The sequence below is a fragment of the Talpa occidentalis genome, unplaced genomic scaffold, assembly GCF_014898055.3.
Source record: "Talpa occidentalis isolate TD23 unplaced genomic scaffold, MPIMG_talOcc4v2.1 talOcc4.17, whole genome shotgun sequence".
Taxonomy (NCBI): Eukaryota; Metazoa; Chordata; class Mammalia; order Eulipotyphla; family Talpidae; genus Talpa; species Talpa occidentalis.
The window spans coordinates 39,884,915-39,903,022 of NW_023601754.1; the positions used below are offsets into that span (position 1 = coordinate 39,884,915).

General features: G+C 54.4%; 1 protein-coding gene across 1 annotated transcript in view; it reads left to right on the forward strand.

Annotated features, from left to right (window-relative positions):
• The window catches only part of SIPA1L3 (signal induced proliferation associated 1 like 3), a 184,316-nt gene that overhangs the window by 85,698 nt on the left and 80,510 nt on the right, over nucleotides 1-18,108 (forward strand). The window contains exons 5-6 of the mRNA XM_054697137.1: nucleotides 5,059-5,138; nucleotides 13,551-15,361. Of these exons, the coding sequence (XP_054553112.1) occupies nucleotides 13,858-15,361 (1,504 nt within the window). The 5' untranslated portion in view covers nucleotides 5,059-5,138; nucleotides 13,551-13,857. The remainder of the gene's footprint in view (nucleotides 1-5,058; nucleotides 5,139-13,550; nucleotides 15,362-18,108) is intronic.

The window sequence follows — 18,108 nt, forward strand, 5'->3', positions numbered from 1 at the left end:
CGGCAGGTGCTGGTACTGGCTCCCAGGGCCTGTGGGGGACATTCCCTGCCCAAGATGCTGTTCAAGGTGGAGGCGAGAGGGAGAAAGATCTCTCTTTCCCACCACCTCCACCTTCCAGGCACTGCCACTGATCCCCATTGATTGAACCTTGCCAGGAACCCTGGGAATTATAGTTCCCTTGCTGCAGAGCAGGCCAGGAGAGGGGGCAGGCAGTGGATCAGTCAGGGAAGTTGACCCCACATTATAGATAAACCAGACGGTCTCCATGGCTGCTCCAGGGCATGTTGCTCAGTCATCCGCATCATCCCTGACACTGTAGGCCCCTGGGCTCTGGGAAGTTCCTTGTTCATAGTCAGCCAGGCACCAGCCACTGCTGCAGACACAGGCCTCCTCGGGAGCCTCAGGGCTGTCTGCCCATGGTGAGGAGTTCTTCCTTTGCTGGAGGAATTCTCTCCCAACTTCCCTACCCCCCACCTAGAACAGACACCCCTTTTGTCCTGTGTGCTGGGACTGGTCTGTCCCCTGACCTGAAGAAAGCTGTCCCGAGGATGTCTGTGTCAGCATGCAGAGTGGCTTTGCTTGACTGGAGAGCTCTGGGTGGCAGGACATTGCCAGGGGGCCCCTGAGAGAGGAGCTGGTGTCCTGAAGCGTGAGAGAGGCCAGAGGAACACCGCACCCCTGAGCAGAGCCACCTGGCATTCCACAGGCAGCTGCGTGCCCGGCTCGGGCGCCGCGCACGTAGCGTCAAAGTGAGGCACCTCGGGAGAGGCGCGCTGCCAGGTATGCAGGCAAGGAAGTTGGGTAACAACGTGAGGTAAAGCCAAATGCAGGGCGTCAGCCACCCGAGAGCGCCCTCGGCAGACCAGTGGGGCTCGCTAACAGTAACTAGCCCTTCTTGGAAAGTGGGCCTTGTTTCATGTCGTTTATTTAATTCTAAGAATTCTGTGAGGCAGGTACTATCAGTCCGTCTTAGACAGGAGAAAGGCGGGGCCGAAACGGGCGGGAGTTAAGTAACTTGCCAAGGTCCACATCTCGTATGTGGTGGAATCCTTACGAGAGTTCCAGCCATGGCAGTTGACGCTTCCTGGTGTTGCGGCTGCCACCCTCTGCTCCAGGTGCTTTGCATCTCAACTCGCTTAGTCTTCACTTCAGCCGCACAAGGGGAGGTGCTTTTGTTCTCATTTCCTAGATGAGGTGCCTGAGGAACAGAGACGGTAGGTGACTTGCCCGGTGTCACACAGCAGAGTTGCAAGTCAAACCCAGGCAGCCTGCTTCACTCCACTGAGTCAAAGATAAGAACTAACGTGCTCGTGTGGCACTTTATAACATACTTTGTCCAGCTATTTTATCTCCAGAGGCACATAGAAGCAGAGACAGATCATGTAGCCATTTGGCAGGCCAGGAAAAGGAAAGGGTCAGAGAGGCTGATGTGATAGCAGCTAATGCACGTCAGGCCCTGTGCTAAGTGCTCGCCCTGCGTGGCTGTTGAAGTGCCTCCGGGGCCCTGTGGAGTAAACGCTCCCAAGTGAGGAAACTGAAGCTCGCTGCAGGCTGGGAGGTAGCGGGGCTGGCGTGCAGGCCTGGTGCTGCGCTCTTCATAGGGACGCCATCGGACGTCCACCACATGCTGGCTGCATGCTCCGGGGCCTGGGTCAGACGGCACAGTGGAGTCGTGCAGCCACAAGATCATGGCAGGGTGCCCAGCACTGATTGCCCCTGAGAGGCCCCATGTTCCCACACCAAGGGCCTGGGCTCTGGTCCTCATCAAGAAGCGCCACCACTGCTCGTGCACGTCCCTCCTCTGCCCACGCAGAGTGACGCCCCTTGCCTGCCAGCACTATGAGCCTGCACGAGATGGCCTAGACACACCCCAGCCCTACCTGCTGACTGTCAGCCCGAACAGATGGCTCTGAAACCGCTCATTTGTTCATTCCCATGCTCCTTTAATCTGGTCAGCCCGGCCTCAAAGAGCAGGAGTGGCCAGATCTGGCACGACACCCAGTACCCACCCGTGCCCATTGTGGGATGGATGCCTTGGAGCCAGCAGCACAGTCATCTCCAGCCAGCCCTTGTGCAACATCAGCACCACCCCCATTCCAGGTCAGACCACTGCTGCCCCCCATCCCACTCATTGGACTCTGCCACTTTGGGGTTCATTATCTTCATGGCAGCCAAGGTGGGCCCTCCCTCCTAAACCTGCAGTGAAGTCAACACCAAACTCTGGTACACTGTGTGGTCTTTGTGCCCCTCACCTCCCACCTCCCCCTTCCTTGGCCATTGTCTCCTCATTTAGGGCTTAGTTTAGATACCACCCCTTCCACGAAGCCCGCTTGGAGTGGCCCCATGGCACCTGCTTCCTTTCCCTCATCAGTTTCTTCTTTCTGGTCTCTTCGTGGATTTGGTAAATGCGCCCAATCCATGTGTCTGCCCCTGTAGCCAGAGGGGAAGACAGAGGGGCTCTCTCTCTCTCACTGCTTTGTTACACGTGACTCTCAGGAACGCTCAGCTCGTGGATGGAGAGCAGTTACACAAGTGAAAACTTAGTGGGCTTTTCCCTGGTTTCAAAAACACATTTGTGAAAGTTAATTTGGAAAAATACAGGAAGGTGTAAAGACTGTATTTTCAAATATCCCTGGTAGTCCCAGTACCAAGAGATATAACACTCATTAACATTTTTGAGGATTGTTCCAGGCTTTCCTATGGATGCATCTAGACACAGAAATGTTGAATGTTGTAAAGACGCACAATAATATTTTTAACCCTTCTCCTGCTGTTGGATTTTGAGGTTGGTACTGTTGGTGAGGATTTTGTTTTGTTTTGTTTTTGTTTTTGCTTTCTAGCCAGTGCCATGAATTTTTTTTCTTCATTTCTTAACTATTTTTTTGGGATCAATTCCCAGAAGTAATATTGCTGGTTCAGAGGGTAAGAACATTTTTTAAAGCTTTTGCCAGATTGCCTCTAGAAAGGGTCCTCTAACTGGGAAGAAGCGTTTGTTGTCCTGGGCGTGAGTGACCGACTGGCTTCCCGTGGCCTGGGTGTCTCTCTGCCCCCTGCCAGCCGCTTCCCGCGGCTCCTCAGGACCCAGGGCCCTTCTAGCCTGTCGCACTCCCCCTTGGCCTTGGCCTGGGCGTCCATTCTGTGTGCATCTTGGGCAGAATATTGGATCATGGCTTTGTACAAAGTTGCAGGCCTGCACCATCTGCCCACCAGTCCTGGGCGGGAAGAGACTTTGCGCCCAGTGGAACAGAGGCGGTGGGGGGGGGGGGGTCGGTGAGGGGAGGCGTCTGGGACACAGCTCCTCACAGCAGCCTGGTCCACAGCCCTGCAGCCGGGATGGAAGCCGGGAGCCCGCCTGCATTTCTCCGGTGGGCCGGGTCTCGTCCCCTCTGCCCCCAGCTGCCACGCAGTGAGTGTCCCCTGAAACTGCTGCTGTGAGTGTGCCCCAGCTCTCCTCCTTCTCCCCGCCGCCTCCACGGCTAGGAGGTGCTCATCCCCTCGTCTTGTCCAGGGTGTTTGTGCTTACACAGGTGAAGTGGCCCTGCCGGTTCTGGGAAGTGGAAACCTTTTGTAGAAGAAAGTGAATTTCGAGCCAAGGGAGGGAGAGGGACCATGACCGGGGCTTGGGGGTAGGGAGGGTACACGCCCTGGATGTTACACACAAACGCAAGAAACTCATCTGTTGGCCTTCAAAGATCAGTCGAGATTTTAAATCTATGCCTGTGTTTGAAAAACTCACACAATGCACAAGACTTTTTAAGATGTAGTCATGAAACATCACGTCTGCATGGAGTCGTGAAGACAGGGCCACATCTTAGCAAGCAGGCCTACAGCAGCTCTCGTGTCACCCCAGGTCGAGAAAGCGAACCTTGCCAGCACCCCAGAAGCTCCTGTAGACGGCAGAACCTCTCCTTCCCCCAGAAGCCACCACTGTCCAGATCTCGGTGGTCACATGTCTTGCTTTCTGGAAGTCTGGTTACCTATGTAAGCAACTTAAAATAACGTGGCTGTGTTTTGCCAGTTCTCGAACCGTAAGCTCTGCACGTGTTCTTTTTTTTTTTTTTTTTTTTTTTTTTTTGAAGATTTATTTATTTATTTATACAAGCACTGGGTACAGTCAGAAGGGCCGGAGGGTGAGAGAATTCACCAGAGCCAGAGTGGGGAGCAGAGCAGGCAGAAGGACCCAAGTACACTGCTGAGGGGAGCAGTGGGCGGCAGGAGAGGTCTGCGCACCATGTGGGACCCTCCTCCAGTGGCTGGGGAGCAGCCGGGATCGAACTGGTGCTGCAGAGGCTGCGGGCAGCTTTGCAACCCAGCGCTCAACCGCTGCGCCACCGGGGGAGGCCCTCTGCACGTGTTCTGTGGCTGGTTTTTCTCTCCACGTCCTGGTTTGGGTGTCAGAGCATTGCCAATACGAAAGCTGGTCTTCACTGATGCACAGATATGCAAGCATTGCAGATGTTAACATCTGTGCGTTTTGTTTGATCGGTATTAGAAAACAGTACGAGGCATCAACATTGATGTTATTTAGACTTTAGTGAGTTGATTGCGAGGATTGTGGCCAAGTACATAGCAGGGTTTGCCATGGTACCCAGGGTGCGTGACCTTGGGGAGTTTGAAGGTCGAGGGTGGAATGACCACATACACCCTGTCACCCCTGCCCTGGGGTACCCACTGACAGCTGGACAGTCTGTCTCCTAGACCTGTGCCCAGTATTGACTAGGATGGGTAGGCAGATAGAAAAGGTGTGGCTTGGGGGTTTTTTTATATTAATTTTCTAAATTACTGCCATTCTTCTGAATGATTACTTCGTGGGACTTCCGAGTTTGTTCTCTCATTAAAACCACCAATTTCCTTGTAAGATTCCACTTCAGGGTGGGGTGAGACCGGACAAGGCTGTCACAGAGCCTGCCAGGAGCCATTAGGGGCCCCAGCAGCGGCGCACATGCTGTGATCCTTTTACTTAGCAGCGGCTCAGTGTCTGCCTCCCGATTTGTTTTTCTTTTCTTCATTTTTAAAAACAGTCGTGGTCAGTTGCTTAGCTTCTCTCTCTTCCCCCAGATGCTGGGAACTCGGAAGCTGGGAGGGAGCTAACGGAGGGACCAGGCAAAGGCCGCCTGGCCTGGGACGCATCCTCAGTGGTGAGTTAGCATGGGATTGTGACTCAGCGGCCAGAAATGTGAGCGCCACAGCCATCTGCGTGCTGGTGTGTGAGACACACACAGAGGGCCGAGGCAGGGATGTGGAGAGGGGACAGGGACACAGCCCCTGGAAGCCAGCTGGGTGGTTGGCTCCTTGCTGTTCTTTCTTTCTTCCTTCTTGATGGACTAGAAAATGCTGCCAGAGGACTCACCATGCTCTGGCGCTGCTTTGGCTCTGCGGAGGGAGCAGGCGTTTGGGGGTTGACCACCATTCCCCACCCTCCCCCAGAGGGCTCTGGGAGTGCAGCTGCTTTGTGATGTTTTATTCTTTTTTAAATCCTGTTACTGATTTTTAAACTCTCAAGTAAGGCTGTGCCAGTGTTGCTTTGTGCCATTCCTGGGGGCAGTGGGTTTCTGGGGAGCACCTGGGGCCCCTCCAGCAACTGGACGAGGCGGTGTTCTTTCTTCCCTGGTACGCACTGCGCCAGGATTGGATGCCAGGCCACCGACCTCAGAGTGCGAGCCTCCTTTCCGCCGTAAGATCACCTGGGATGGAGGGCAGGCATTTGTGAAGTGCCCACAAGGTTCACGACTACCCCTGGGCGGCCGTACAACCACGGGGGGGAGAGCCCAGCTCTGCCTCTATGTCACTGGGTGTCTTTGAAGAGGTTATTTGCCTCATTATTCCCTTTTGTAAAGTGGGGAGCACAATACAGCCCCCCCTCAGGATGTTGTGTGGGTTGAGCAGCAGGGCCAGGCTTGTTAGTGGGGGGCTGCCTTTGTCCCGGGCAGCTGAGGGAACTCAGCTCGCCCACCATGCAGAACCTTCCAAGGCTGCCCACCTCCCACCACAGAGTCGTCCTCAGGTGAGGACAAGCAGAGCCGGAGATGCCCCCAGCCTGGGCCCCCAGCGAGCAGGATGGAAAGAACAGGGCTTTAACAGATGTTCTTTGACAAGGATTCCCTGGCTCTATTTAATCAAGATTGGCAAATATTGATTTCATCTCTGGCCCAACAGATGTGATCTTAGCAGGTTTCGGTGGCAATTAGCTGGGATTAGTTTGCGAGTCAGGCTCCATGCTGATAAGACATGGCCTTCCACGGGAGGCCTGGCTTGGCCACAGGAGAGAGCCCGGAGTGTGTGCTAAATATTTAACCACCACTGACCCAGGCAGCCCCAGCCACGAGAACAGACCTGGAAGCCAGATCCTGGAGGCCCCTGTGGGGTGCAGTGTTGGCCCACACAGTGGTGGTGGGGACACTCGGGGTTCCAGGCAGCTGCCATTTACCAAAGTTCCAACGTGGAAATAAGTGCACAAGCCACACCAGCACTGTGGCTTGATGCTGGGCCTGGCTGGAGTCAGAGGGATCCCCAGAGGGGTTCCCTCACCTCAGAGTCCCTGCATCCAGCCTTTCAGACCCCCAGGCCTGTGCTGTCACACTGTCCCTACTCCACAGGCGTAACTGCAGCTCCTGGGTGGGCCTGGCTTGTGTGCCCGTCCTGCAGGAGCAGCCTTTTTTAATTTTGCGTTTCAAAGTCTCATTTGAAGTGAATGGGACAGCACCCAGAATTGGAACAAGATGCTCATGCACATGTGCTTCAAGGGAGGTCACAACACCCTCTTCTAACCCACCCCACAGGGACTCAGAGGGGTCCTTCCTCTGTCTGTGTGTATGTCTCTCTCATTCTCTCTCATACACACACACACACCCTCTTGTGTAAACCAGATGGGATCGCAAAGTACAAACCCTTCCACAACTTGCCTTTTCCCTTCACAGGCAGCAGCATAGACTAAGAATCTGGACTGTGAGCCTGGGTGCCTGGGTTCAAGTCCCAGTGCCACCACTTTATAGCTGATTGGCCTGGGGCAAGTGACTCAGCCTCTCTGGACTCCGGTGCCTTGACTTGAAAATGAGGATGGTGTTAGTCCCTGCCCCCCAGGGCTGTTGTGAGGGTTACATGGGTAATGTCCGTCAGGCACTTTGCTGCACAGGCAGCGCTCAGTTCAGAGGAGCGCACTCTTGGAGGACACAGCGCCACCCACTGTTTGTCACAGCACATGTGTTCCCTGTCCCAGAGGCTCCCACATCTAACCACCCTCCACTGCTGGGCTTCTGGGCTGTTCCCGGCTCTTCTCTATCAAAGCAGTGTGGCAGGGTGACCGCCTGCAGCCAGACCACCCCACCCTGGCATGTGATGCCCAGTGGCGCGACTCTGAGGGGCAGATGCCTGCAGGTGGAATTGCCAGATTAAAAAAGAACAGCATGCACACCTGAGATTGCAGCACACAGTTCCGGCCATTCTTCTTATTCCCCCAGTGTGGGAAAATGACACCGATTTACACACGTAGAAGCAGCCCAGCCCACTCGGGACCGGGGGCCTATGTGGGGCCCTTCTTGTTTGGATGGGACAGCCGGCCAGACTGTCCTTGTCCCTGGGGGATGGCCCTTGGCACCCGGGTGGGAGCGTGGTCCCTCTCGGGCGCTGGGAAAGTTTAAGTGACAAACACCCGTCCTCTGGGGTCTTTGATATTTAAATGTAGACGTGTGTTGTGTGCTGTGACATACACATCCATTTGATCTTCATCCAGGTTACAAGACCAAAAGTTTCTAGAACACTTGGAGTTTCATGAGAGATATGGGTGATAATATCTTGTGTTATTTCTTTGTATGTGTGTGTGTGGTTTTATTATTTTTTTTTAAAGATTTATTTATATAAGAACAGGGGTACGGGCCAGATGTGCAAGAGGGTAAGAGGATTCACCAGAGACAGAGCGGGGAACAGAACAGGCAGATCGGCTGAAATACACTGCTGAAGGGAGCAGCGGGTGAGACAGGAGAGGTCTGCCATGCCATGTGGGATTCTCCCCAGCCAGCTGGGATTGAACCTGTGCTGCAGAGACTGCGGACAGCTTCACAGTGCAGCGCTCAACCTCCTGTGCCATCAGGGAGGCCCTTCTTGTGTTATTTCTAATAAGCTTCTTTCCATCAAATCTGAGTTTTATGCTAATGAGGTGACTCGGTGAGCTGAGCCCCGGGATGGCCGGTGGCCAAAGGAACCAAACAAGGGATTAGAGGTTGGGACTTTGAGCCCACACCCGGGCCTCGAGCAAAGGGAGAACAGCTGGGGATGGAATTAACCACCAGTGGCCAGTGAGGCTGGTGATTTAATCAGTTGTACGTAAGTAATGGCGCCTCTAATACCCTAAGCAGCAGAGTTCAAAGAGTGTTGAGAGTGGGGAGCACATCCATGCTCCCAGGAGGGTGGTAGGCCCCAAACACCATGGGGACATGGAGTATGTGTGTGCTCCAGGCCCTCCCCTACATCTTGCCCTGTATACCTCTTCATCTTGCTGTCCACTGGTGTTCGTTAAAATAAACTGGAATCGTAAATAAAGAGTCGCCCTGCATGCTGTGAGCTGTTTGAGCAAATTATCAAACTTGAGGCGGGGCTGACAAGAACCCTGGATTTGTGGCCAGGTCAGGCAGATGTGTGGTAACCTGGGGACCCACTACCTGGTATCTGAAGTGGAGGGCAGTCTTGTGGGACTGAGCTCCTGGACCCTATGGGCGCTGTGCTAACTCCAGATTGGGTCAGAATAGAACTGGATTGCAGGACACCCACTGGGTGGCCACAGAGAATGTGTCGCAGCCACACATGGCCACGGTCAAGGCTCTGTTCCCTGTCGTTGAGCTGATGGAGCAGTCTCTGCTGCGGCACTTTCTAATGAGATTCTGGAGATTTCTATCTGTCTTGTTTCCTGAGGGAGCACTAAAGTATGTGTATGCTCAGATTTCTAATAAAGTGGGGAAAGACCTCAGGGGGAGAAAACAGATTCTTAACCTGAATCTGCTGAGCTGCTGCTGACTTTTCTAGAGCTGAGTCCCTGTGAATTGATTCTGAGGCTACCAGAGTCATTCACATGTGCACAGGGCACCACCCCCATCTGCCCTGCTTTGTCTTCTGTCCAGAGCACAGTAGGGAAGGCGTGGGAACCAGACTGTTGAGGTTTGTATCCCTGTTGCTTTACTTACCAGTCATGTGGTTTGGCTACGGGACCTTTGCCTTGTCTGTGAAATAAAGGAGAAACCCCTACTTTGAAGGTTATTGTAACACAGGTTATTATAACACAGGTTATACATGCACACACCAGGTGCATGAGGAGGATCTGTAGTGTTAGCCTTGCTCTCATTACCAGCATCACCGTGTGATCCCTCCCTCCCCACCCCATCCACTGTTAGACCCAGTTCCTCGCCGACTGGGAGCTGTTCAAAGTCTCAGGAGGATAAAAGATCCTCGAGGGCTTAAAAATCCCGTGAGTGAACTCCTGTGAGGCGGAGGGAGGGTTGACGATGCCTGGGTTCATTGAATAAATGGATGGGTTTTAAGTGCTTTGTGTTTGTGGAATGAATGAGCGAGTAATACATGCCTGGTGAGTGTTGACTAAATAAGTTTTTAGTGTTCTTAGGTGCTGGCTTCTGAGACTGGGTGATTTATAAGACAGGTAGGTGTTGTAAGTGGATGAATAAGTTTGGTTTTTTAAGATTTATTTATTTATTTATAGAAGCACTGGGTACAGTCAGAAGCACGGGAGGGTGAGAGAATTCACCAGAGCCAGAGTGGGGAGCAGAGCAGGCAGACTGACGAAATACACTGCTGAGGGGAGCAGCGGGCGGCAGGAGAGGTCTGTGCACCGTGTGGGACCCTCGCCCGGTGGCTGGGGATCGAACCGGCGCTGCAGAGGCTGTGGGCAGCTTCACAACCCAGTGCTCAACCGCTGCGCCACCGGGGAGGCCCATGGATGAATAACTTTTAAGGACTAACTAGTTCTTACTGTACAAAGAAATGACTTGTATGTGCCCAGCAACTGCTGAATTGCAGGGTGCGTTCCTGGAGGAGTCACCATTCCCCCCAGGCCTCTGGAATTGGCCCTGAGGCTGCTGCACAGTCCTGAGCTACCCAGACCTCTTGGGTTCCACAGAGGCTCACTTCCACGAAGGAGAAGCATCTGGAGCAGAGGGACAGCCTGTGTACAGAAGACTGCCCAAGAAAGGGGCCCTGGATACTGGCTTTCCCAGCTTCCCTTGCGCCTCCATGGCCATAGGTGGCCAACTGCATTTAGGCCAATGAGGCATAAAAGAAAGGCTGTTGAGGACGGGGGATACCTTGGGCAAGATCATCCTTCCTGGTTAAAGCCAGATGGATAAGAACACTCTTACATCATCCCTTCTTTTCCCTTTGCCCGTGGTTCAGTGAGAAGCATCACTGTGGCCACCAGCTGCCACCATGGGGCCACAAGCCAGAGATGGAAGCCAGCAGCAGACCGGGAGCGGCCAAGGGGGCTGACATCATCCCGCTGCACCAGGCCGGGAGCCATCATCCTTGTATCTGGCCTCCTTGCCCATGAGATAATGACATACCTCCATGGGCCGAGCCTCCAGGGATGCTGTTCTGTTACTTGCAGCCAGATACATCACAGCTGACTCTCCCTCTGCCGCTTGCTCTTCATTAGCCACCGCCATTGCCCCATCTTCCCCCATCCACCATCTCCAGCGACCTCCCTTGTACCCAATGCTGTGCGTTAGTCAAGTTCCAGATGCCAGCAGTGGAAACCATGCTGGGCAGTCTCGAGCAGAAGCAGATTTTAGTAGGCTTACAGAATCAACAGGAGGGCAGAGGAGCAATCTTAGAAAACAGGCAGGAGCCAAGGAAATACTGGAAGGAAGGAGGGAACCAAGGGTCCCCAGCAGGTCGCACCACAGGAAGAGCCAGACCCGCCGTCCCCCCACCACTGCAGGACAGTTGCCCAGCCCAGCTGAGCTGAGGTCCTGTGTGCACCCCTTTTTGTGCTTCTGTACGGGGAGAGGGGGACGAGCTTCTGCCAAAGATACATGACAGATCAGGAGTGGTCACGGCCGCGCGGTGGGTCACATTATACCCATTTTACAAGTGAAAATTGAGTCAGTTGCAGGAATCAGCGCCTGGCACTCCCGGATCTGAACCACTTAGCAGAAGCCAAGTCTCCCCAGGGAGACTCAACCACACCTTCTCAGAGAAGGGCTTTGTGCAAAGACCCCGGGGCCTTTAGCACATCTGTGTTTTCAGAGACGAGCAGGACAACAGGGGCTTCTGACTGAGCTGGAAATAAAACGCCGTCAGCAAAGCACCTATCGGGACGTGCACACATGACTCGGGTCCCACCCGGGCCACTGGCTCTGCCAGGCTGACCCACAGGCATGGCTGAGCTGCCAGGCGCAGGCAGTGCCCTCAGCCGGTCTGGATGCCCAGCTTGGCCAGCAGTGTGGTGCTGACCTCAGGCCCTTATCTCTGGCAGATGCTGAAAACCCCAGAGGCCACAAGCCAGCAGCCCCTGCCCAGTGTGACCTGCATACTTACTTTATTGACTTTCATTGTGGGTCATGTTCTTCGAGAAGTATTGAGTGACCAGAAGTGCAGGCCCGTGGACAGTGAAAAGTGAGGTTCCTTCCCTCCTCTGCTTTCCAGACACATTCAGATCATGGGAATACAGCAGTAGCTCACATTCTACTTGGTTGCGGGAGGCAGGCGTGGGGGAGATGGGGGGCCGGGGAGCAGGACAAAGTAAGAGAAATAAGTGTGTACATTCACTTACAAAGGAGAAAAAGTAGGCATGAGAGGGTTGGGGGAGGCAGGAAAGATACCTAGTTCTCCTCCTCAGAGACAGCCCCCCACCCTTGCCAACTTACTGCCCCCCGCCATCCAGAGCAGTCGGAAAATGCCCCTGACACTCACACACTCATATACTCCTGCCCATGTGTGCACTCGCACGTATACACGCAAGCAGGAGACTCCGCTTCCCCTCCCAGGATGCACCAGTGGTGGTTGAGCAGAGTAGCCGTGTCCAGCTAGGGATTCTGTGGAAAGGAAAGTTCTCACTCACCTTGGGTCAGCCCGGCCAGCACTCTCCTGGCCTGAACAGTCGGCTCTGTTGGCAGGAGGAAGGGGGCATCGCCGTAGGGGCAGCCAGCAGGTCCCCCTCCCTCCCTTGCAGAGGGCTTCATCTTCCAGAAGCTCATGGCTGAGACCCAGGGCCATGATCCTTGGAGGACTTTGTGTCACCAAACAGAAGCGTGAACTCCCTTCCCCCAGAGGTCTCCGCGCATCAAGATGTGCTTCCAAGCCAAGTTGGGCAGAAACTGTCCAGTCCTCATTCATCCAAGAAATAGTGACTTCGTCCTTGGCGCTGTGCTGAGCACTCAGGATGCAACCGAGAACAGCAGACACCCCTGCTGATCTGGAACTGATAATTGAGTGGTGGAGACAGGCAGTAAAGAGATAATGAACGAAATAATTCCAAGTGGTGACTGCTACTTAGGGGAAGGAAAGGAAGCAGGGCTGGCGACGAAGGAAGGCTTTGAGGAGACAGGGCCTCTCTGCCTGGAAAGGGCGTCTTGAGAAGCCTGCTTGGAAGAGTAGATGCTGTGACAGGGACCAACCTGGTGAAGAAGGGAGGGAGGCTACCCTGGTGTCCCGGATCAGGCGTGATTCATGAGAACAGAGAAGGCGGTGTGATGGGATCTTAGAAGCATCAGCGAGATGGGCAGGGGCCAGATCCCGTGGGGTGTGTGGGCCAACAGCCGGAATTTGGAAGGAGCCACTGGGGAGATCTCAGCAAAGAAGCAGCGGGAGATTGACTGGCTCCTGGTATCTGTTCATCACATATTTGTAGAGACACTCCCTCCCCAAATCCACCAGTGCTCTCAGTGAGTCATCGTCGTTTTCACTTCTTTTCTGGCATGGTGCTGGCTGGGCAGACTGCAAAACCAACACACAGTTGCCCGGCCTCAGCCGTGCGGCCACTGTGGGCCGAGGCGTGAGCTCAGTGACACCACAGGGGACAGCCTGGCAGATCTTGGAAGTGGAACCAAGGTCGGGGTGGGGAGACACTTGAGAGCAGCAGAGGCTTCAGAAGTACATCCACCGAAGCAGAGGGGGGCTTGTTTGCAAGACACCAACTCTAAAGGCATCCTTGAGGTGATGGTGAAGAAGGTGATGTAGCTTGGGTGTTTGTTCCATGGAGTTAAGCAGTTTCTGTTTCCCTAGGTGGGTGACTGTTTCTTTAAAGTCCTTATCTGCTAAAGACACAAGCTGTTTAGAGATGAAATTACCTAATGTCTGAGATTTACTCTAGAGCATTTTTTCCAAACCCCCCCCCCCAATACCCGTGTAGGTTGGGTGGACAGATGAAACAGGAATGATAATACTTTATGGTTGTAGTAGTCATTGAGGCTGACGAGGGGGGTCCATCACGCTCTTCTCTCTGCTTTTGGGTATTGTGGAAAAGGTTTTTTTTGAATGAGTAAAACTTGGGTGGGGGGAGTGCTCTGGGAACAGCAGCCTTACGTCAACCTCTGCCCCTTCTGCCTTTTCAGCATGGCGGGGAAGACCCCCCTGAGGCCGGCCTGGACTCGCCCACATCTGCTGCTTGTTAGACCCTGCTGAGCCACTCAGCCTGGAGCCCCCGGGACAGCACCTGCCTCCTGAGGCTGTCCCGGCTCAGCTGTCCACAGCGATGGTGGAGAACTGGACCCCACAGGCTCACAACCTTCCTGTCAGACTTCAGGAGCCAGCATCCTTCATCCTGGGACTGGCGACCCTGAACAATGGCTGAGGGCCAGGGGACCCCATAAAGTCACTCCACAGCTTACGGGGGCCAGTAGCACTCCATTCCCCTGGACTATGACCACCTACCGGCCCATCCCCAGTGATGGTGTGGACCTGGCAGCCAGCTGTGGGGCCAGGGGGGCCGATGTCCTCCCTGGGCCCCACACAGGGGACTATGCTCCCATCGGATTCTGGGTCCAGAATGGTGGCTTGCCCCAGCCTGTTGGTGAGAGCGCAGCCACGGCCACCACCCGCCCTAGTCCCACCACCCCCGCGGTGCCCAAGATGGGCGTGCGTGCGAGAGTCGCCGACTGGCCACCCAAGAGGGAGGCCCTGAGAGAGCAGAACAACCCCAGCCCCTCACAGGACATAGATGGCACGAAGGCCGCAAAGGTGGCCCAGTCCATGAGGAGCATACAGAATGGACAGCCCCCCACCATCACCCCAGTTTCCTCAGGGTCCAAAGCCTTTCACCGGCTCTCCAGGAGAAGGTCCAAAGACGTGGAGTTTCAGGACGGCTGGCCCCGGTCTCCTGGCCGGGCCTTTCTCCCCCTGCGGCACCGCAGCAGCAGTGAGATCACCCTCAGCGAGTGTGACGTGGAGGATGTGGGGGAGCCGCGGGGGGCCCGGCACATGGGGGCACTGCCCCTCTTCCGCGAATACGGGAGCACGTCCTCCATCGATGTGCAGGGCGTGCCAGAGCAGAGCTTCTTTGACATTCTCAATGAGTTCCGCAGCGAGCAGCCCGAGGCCCAGGGCCCCCACAACCGCGCTGAGCTCCTCCAGGCCGACTCCGGCCCCCATCTCACCGGGAGTGGTGGTGGCGCCAAGGGTGACCTCCGCAATGGGCATGCCACGAAGGACAGCCTTCTGCCGCTGCAGCCCGTGAAGGAGAAGGACAAGGCCCGCAAGAAGCCCGTGCGGGGCCTGGGTGGCGGGGACACGGTGGACTCGTCCATCTTCCGCAAGCTGAGGAGCAGCAAGCCGGAGGGCGAGGTGGCGCGGGCCCCAGCGGAGGCGGAGGAGGGCCGGAGCCCCCCGGAGGCCAGGCCCTGGGTCTGCCAGAAGAGCTTTGCCCACTTTGACGTGCAGAGCATGTTGTTCGACCTCAACGAGGCAGCCGCCAACAGGGTGTCCACCTCCCAGCGGCGCAACACCACCACGGGCGCCTCGGCTGCCTCGGCCATGGCCTCCCTGACGGCCTCGCGCGCCCACAACCTCGGGGGCCTGGATCCGGCCTTCACCAGCACAGAGGACTTGAACTGCAAGGAGAACCTGGAGCAGGACCTCGGCGACGACAACAGCAACGACCTGCTGCTCAGCTGTCCACACTTCCGCAACGAGATCGGGGGCGAGTGCGAGCGCAACGTGAGCTTCTCCCGGGCCTCCGTGGGCTCCCCGGGTGGAGGCGACGGCCGCCTGCCAGAGCCCGCCCTGAGCGCCTACCGCACCAATGCCAGCATCTCCGTGCTGGAGCTGCCCAAGGAGCAGCAGAGGACCCAGAGCCGCCCGCGGCAGTATAGCATTGAGCATGTGGACCTGGGCGCCCGCTACTACCAGGACTACTTCGTGGGCAAAGGTAAGGGGGTGCCGTGGCTTCTCTCTGAGACTCCCCCTGCGCATTCATTCACTGTGGCCAGGCCTTGCTCCAGTCCCTGAGGATGCAGCAGGAGGTAGACCTGCCTCTCAGTCAGGCTGTGAGGAGGCAATGAGCTGAGCCTCATCCTACACTTAGCCCAACATGTATCCAGAACCTTGAGACAATAGATACACATTAAATTAGCAAATTAGTGCTCAGTACGTCCATGTGCCAGGTTCTTCTTGACTCTGGGCACATAGAATTGACTGGCTTTAAGCAAAAATCTTAATGGTTTAGTGGGATAAGACAAAACTGGATAAATGCATGAGCTACGTACGTCATAGGGCAGAAGGTTCTGTGGAGAGAAGTAAGGCAGGGAGAAGCAGCTAGAGTATCAGGGTGGGGGGCTGCAATTTGCAGTAGGCAGTGGTCAGAGGGCCCTCTAGCTGGGTGCCACTGAGTACTAAGCAGCAGGAGGTGAGGGAGGGAGTCCGGTGGAGACTGGGGAGAGTATTTCTGGTGCAGACAGCAGCAGGTACGTTAGCTCTGGAACACAGAGAAACTAAGAAGGAAGCCAGTGTTGCTGGAGTAGAACATCTGAGAAAGCGAAAGGAGCTGAGGGAGAGAAGTGCCGGGCAGATCACGTGGGACTGGTGGACTGTGGTGAGGAATCTCACTTACCCTGAGTGAGAGGCAGCTGCCCTTGCATGGGGGTTGAGCAGGAGAGCTCCCTGAGCTGGCTCGGGGATTCGTGGCCCTCCTCTGGAGAACACGCTGTAGCTCAGGGAAAGCAGGGCAGCCAGGGAGGAGGCTGCTCTAGTAGCCCGGCAGGAGAGGACGATGGCAAGCCTAGAATGGGAGCCCAGGAGTGGAGGAACTCGTAGATTCTGGATCATTCTTGAAGGTGCAGCTGTTGATCTTCAGAAGCATTAACACCAGGGGAAGATGGGCTTCTTACACCCTTGGGGTCATTGGTGCTAGTGAATCAGTTCCAGAAGGCACCGTAGCACAGTGCAGAGACCACACACCAGACCACACTCCTGCAGGGATGAGGCAGGAAGTGTATAGAAGCGAAGCTCACCAGGAAAGGACTGAGCAGAGGGCAGCTCCTGCTTAGCTCCAGCTCACTGTTGTCATGCAGCAAATACAGACAAACCCAGTGTATCCAGCCTTTCTGATTTTTTGAGATTCTCCTGAAACTCAGATTTTTTGACGTGGGTTCTCATTTTTAGATGTTGGCAGCTGTAGCGATTCAAATTGCTTGTAACTGCCAGTTACGGGTTTAAGCTACACAGAAGTTTATTTCTCACATAATAAATTCCAGATTAGTAGCAACAACCCAGGTCTGGTATGGTCACTTTTCAGCATCAGTAGGATGCTAGTCCTCCGATTGGTCTCATGGTCTAAGAAGGCTTCTGGACCTCCAGCCATCACACCCATGTCTTCAGGAAAAGAAAGAAGAATGGGTAAGGACAAAAAGGCATACCTTCCGGCAAAACAACCACTTCCTGAGCTTTCTCAGAAACCCCATCCAACCAGTTCTGTTTTTTGGCCTCTTCTTTCTGCAAGGCAGGCTGGGAAGTACAGATTTTTAGCTAGACGTAGTCCCTTTCTTTTCCCTCTCCAAGAATGGAAGGTTTCTCATAAAAGGGGAAAACTAGATAATGGATAGCTAGCTAGTACTCCATGCCAACCAGGTAAGCAACTTTTTTTTTTAAAGCAGCATCCTCACCAGCTTAGCTCAAGTCAGCTGCTCAGGCCTCGAATTGCGGTCTCTGGGCCCCAGCATTGGAGTTAGGCAGCCCGGATTTGGGGTGTCTATTCACAGTGTATTTGCTACATGGTCCATTCCACTCCTTGGCCTCTGCCCTCTTGTGTGGAATGGAGATGATCGTAGCAGCATCAAAACAACATGATCCGGCTTAAAAATAAAGGGATGAGAAAAGAATTTCCAGACAGTTGCCAACTGAGAGAAAGGAGGTGAGGCTAGGAGAGAGGGATTAGTATCACACGAAATAGATTTCAAGGCTAAAGGCACTTGTTCAAAGAACTGAAGAGCCATTTTAAGTTTATTGTTTAAAAGTCACCAAGAAACTCAAGGAGTTGCGAACCTTTGTGTACCTAGCAACCTGATAAGGTTACAGGGAGAAACGGATGAAGCCACAATCAGTACAAGAAGCTGACAGGGTCTCTCTTTGAGCCGAAAAACAAGGCCATAGAGGACTTGACTAACCCCAGCAAAATCCAATTCTCTATTTGTTTATATATATATTAATTTTTTACTTAACACAAAACACATCCTTTTACCTCACATGGAGAAATACACCTACACGGCGGGATTGTGGTGAGGATCAAATAAGATTATTCGTTAAAATGCTTAGTTCCAGGCCTCCCCTGGTGGCACAGTGGTTGAGCGCTGGGTTGCAAGGCTGCCCACAGCCTCTGCAGCGTCAGTTCAATCCCTGGCCACCGGCGAGGGTCCCACAAAAAAAAAAAAAAATGCTTAGTTCCTTATCAGGTAAGTGGGAAGCACTCGTGGAATTTTAAAAAGCCATTTTCTTTCCAAAAGTGATGTCTTTGTAGCCTGGGAAGCCCATAAATAAATTAGTGGTTGGTCAGTGTTACTAAGTGTCCGAGGTGGGCGGAGGCTGCAAGGGGCTGGGCATGCATTGGTAGAAAACATAGAAGCAACCCCTGTCACTGCTTCAGGCATGAGCTGGTAACTGGAGTCTAACATTTGTCCTCTG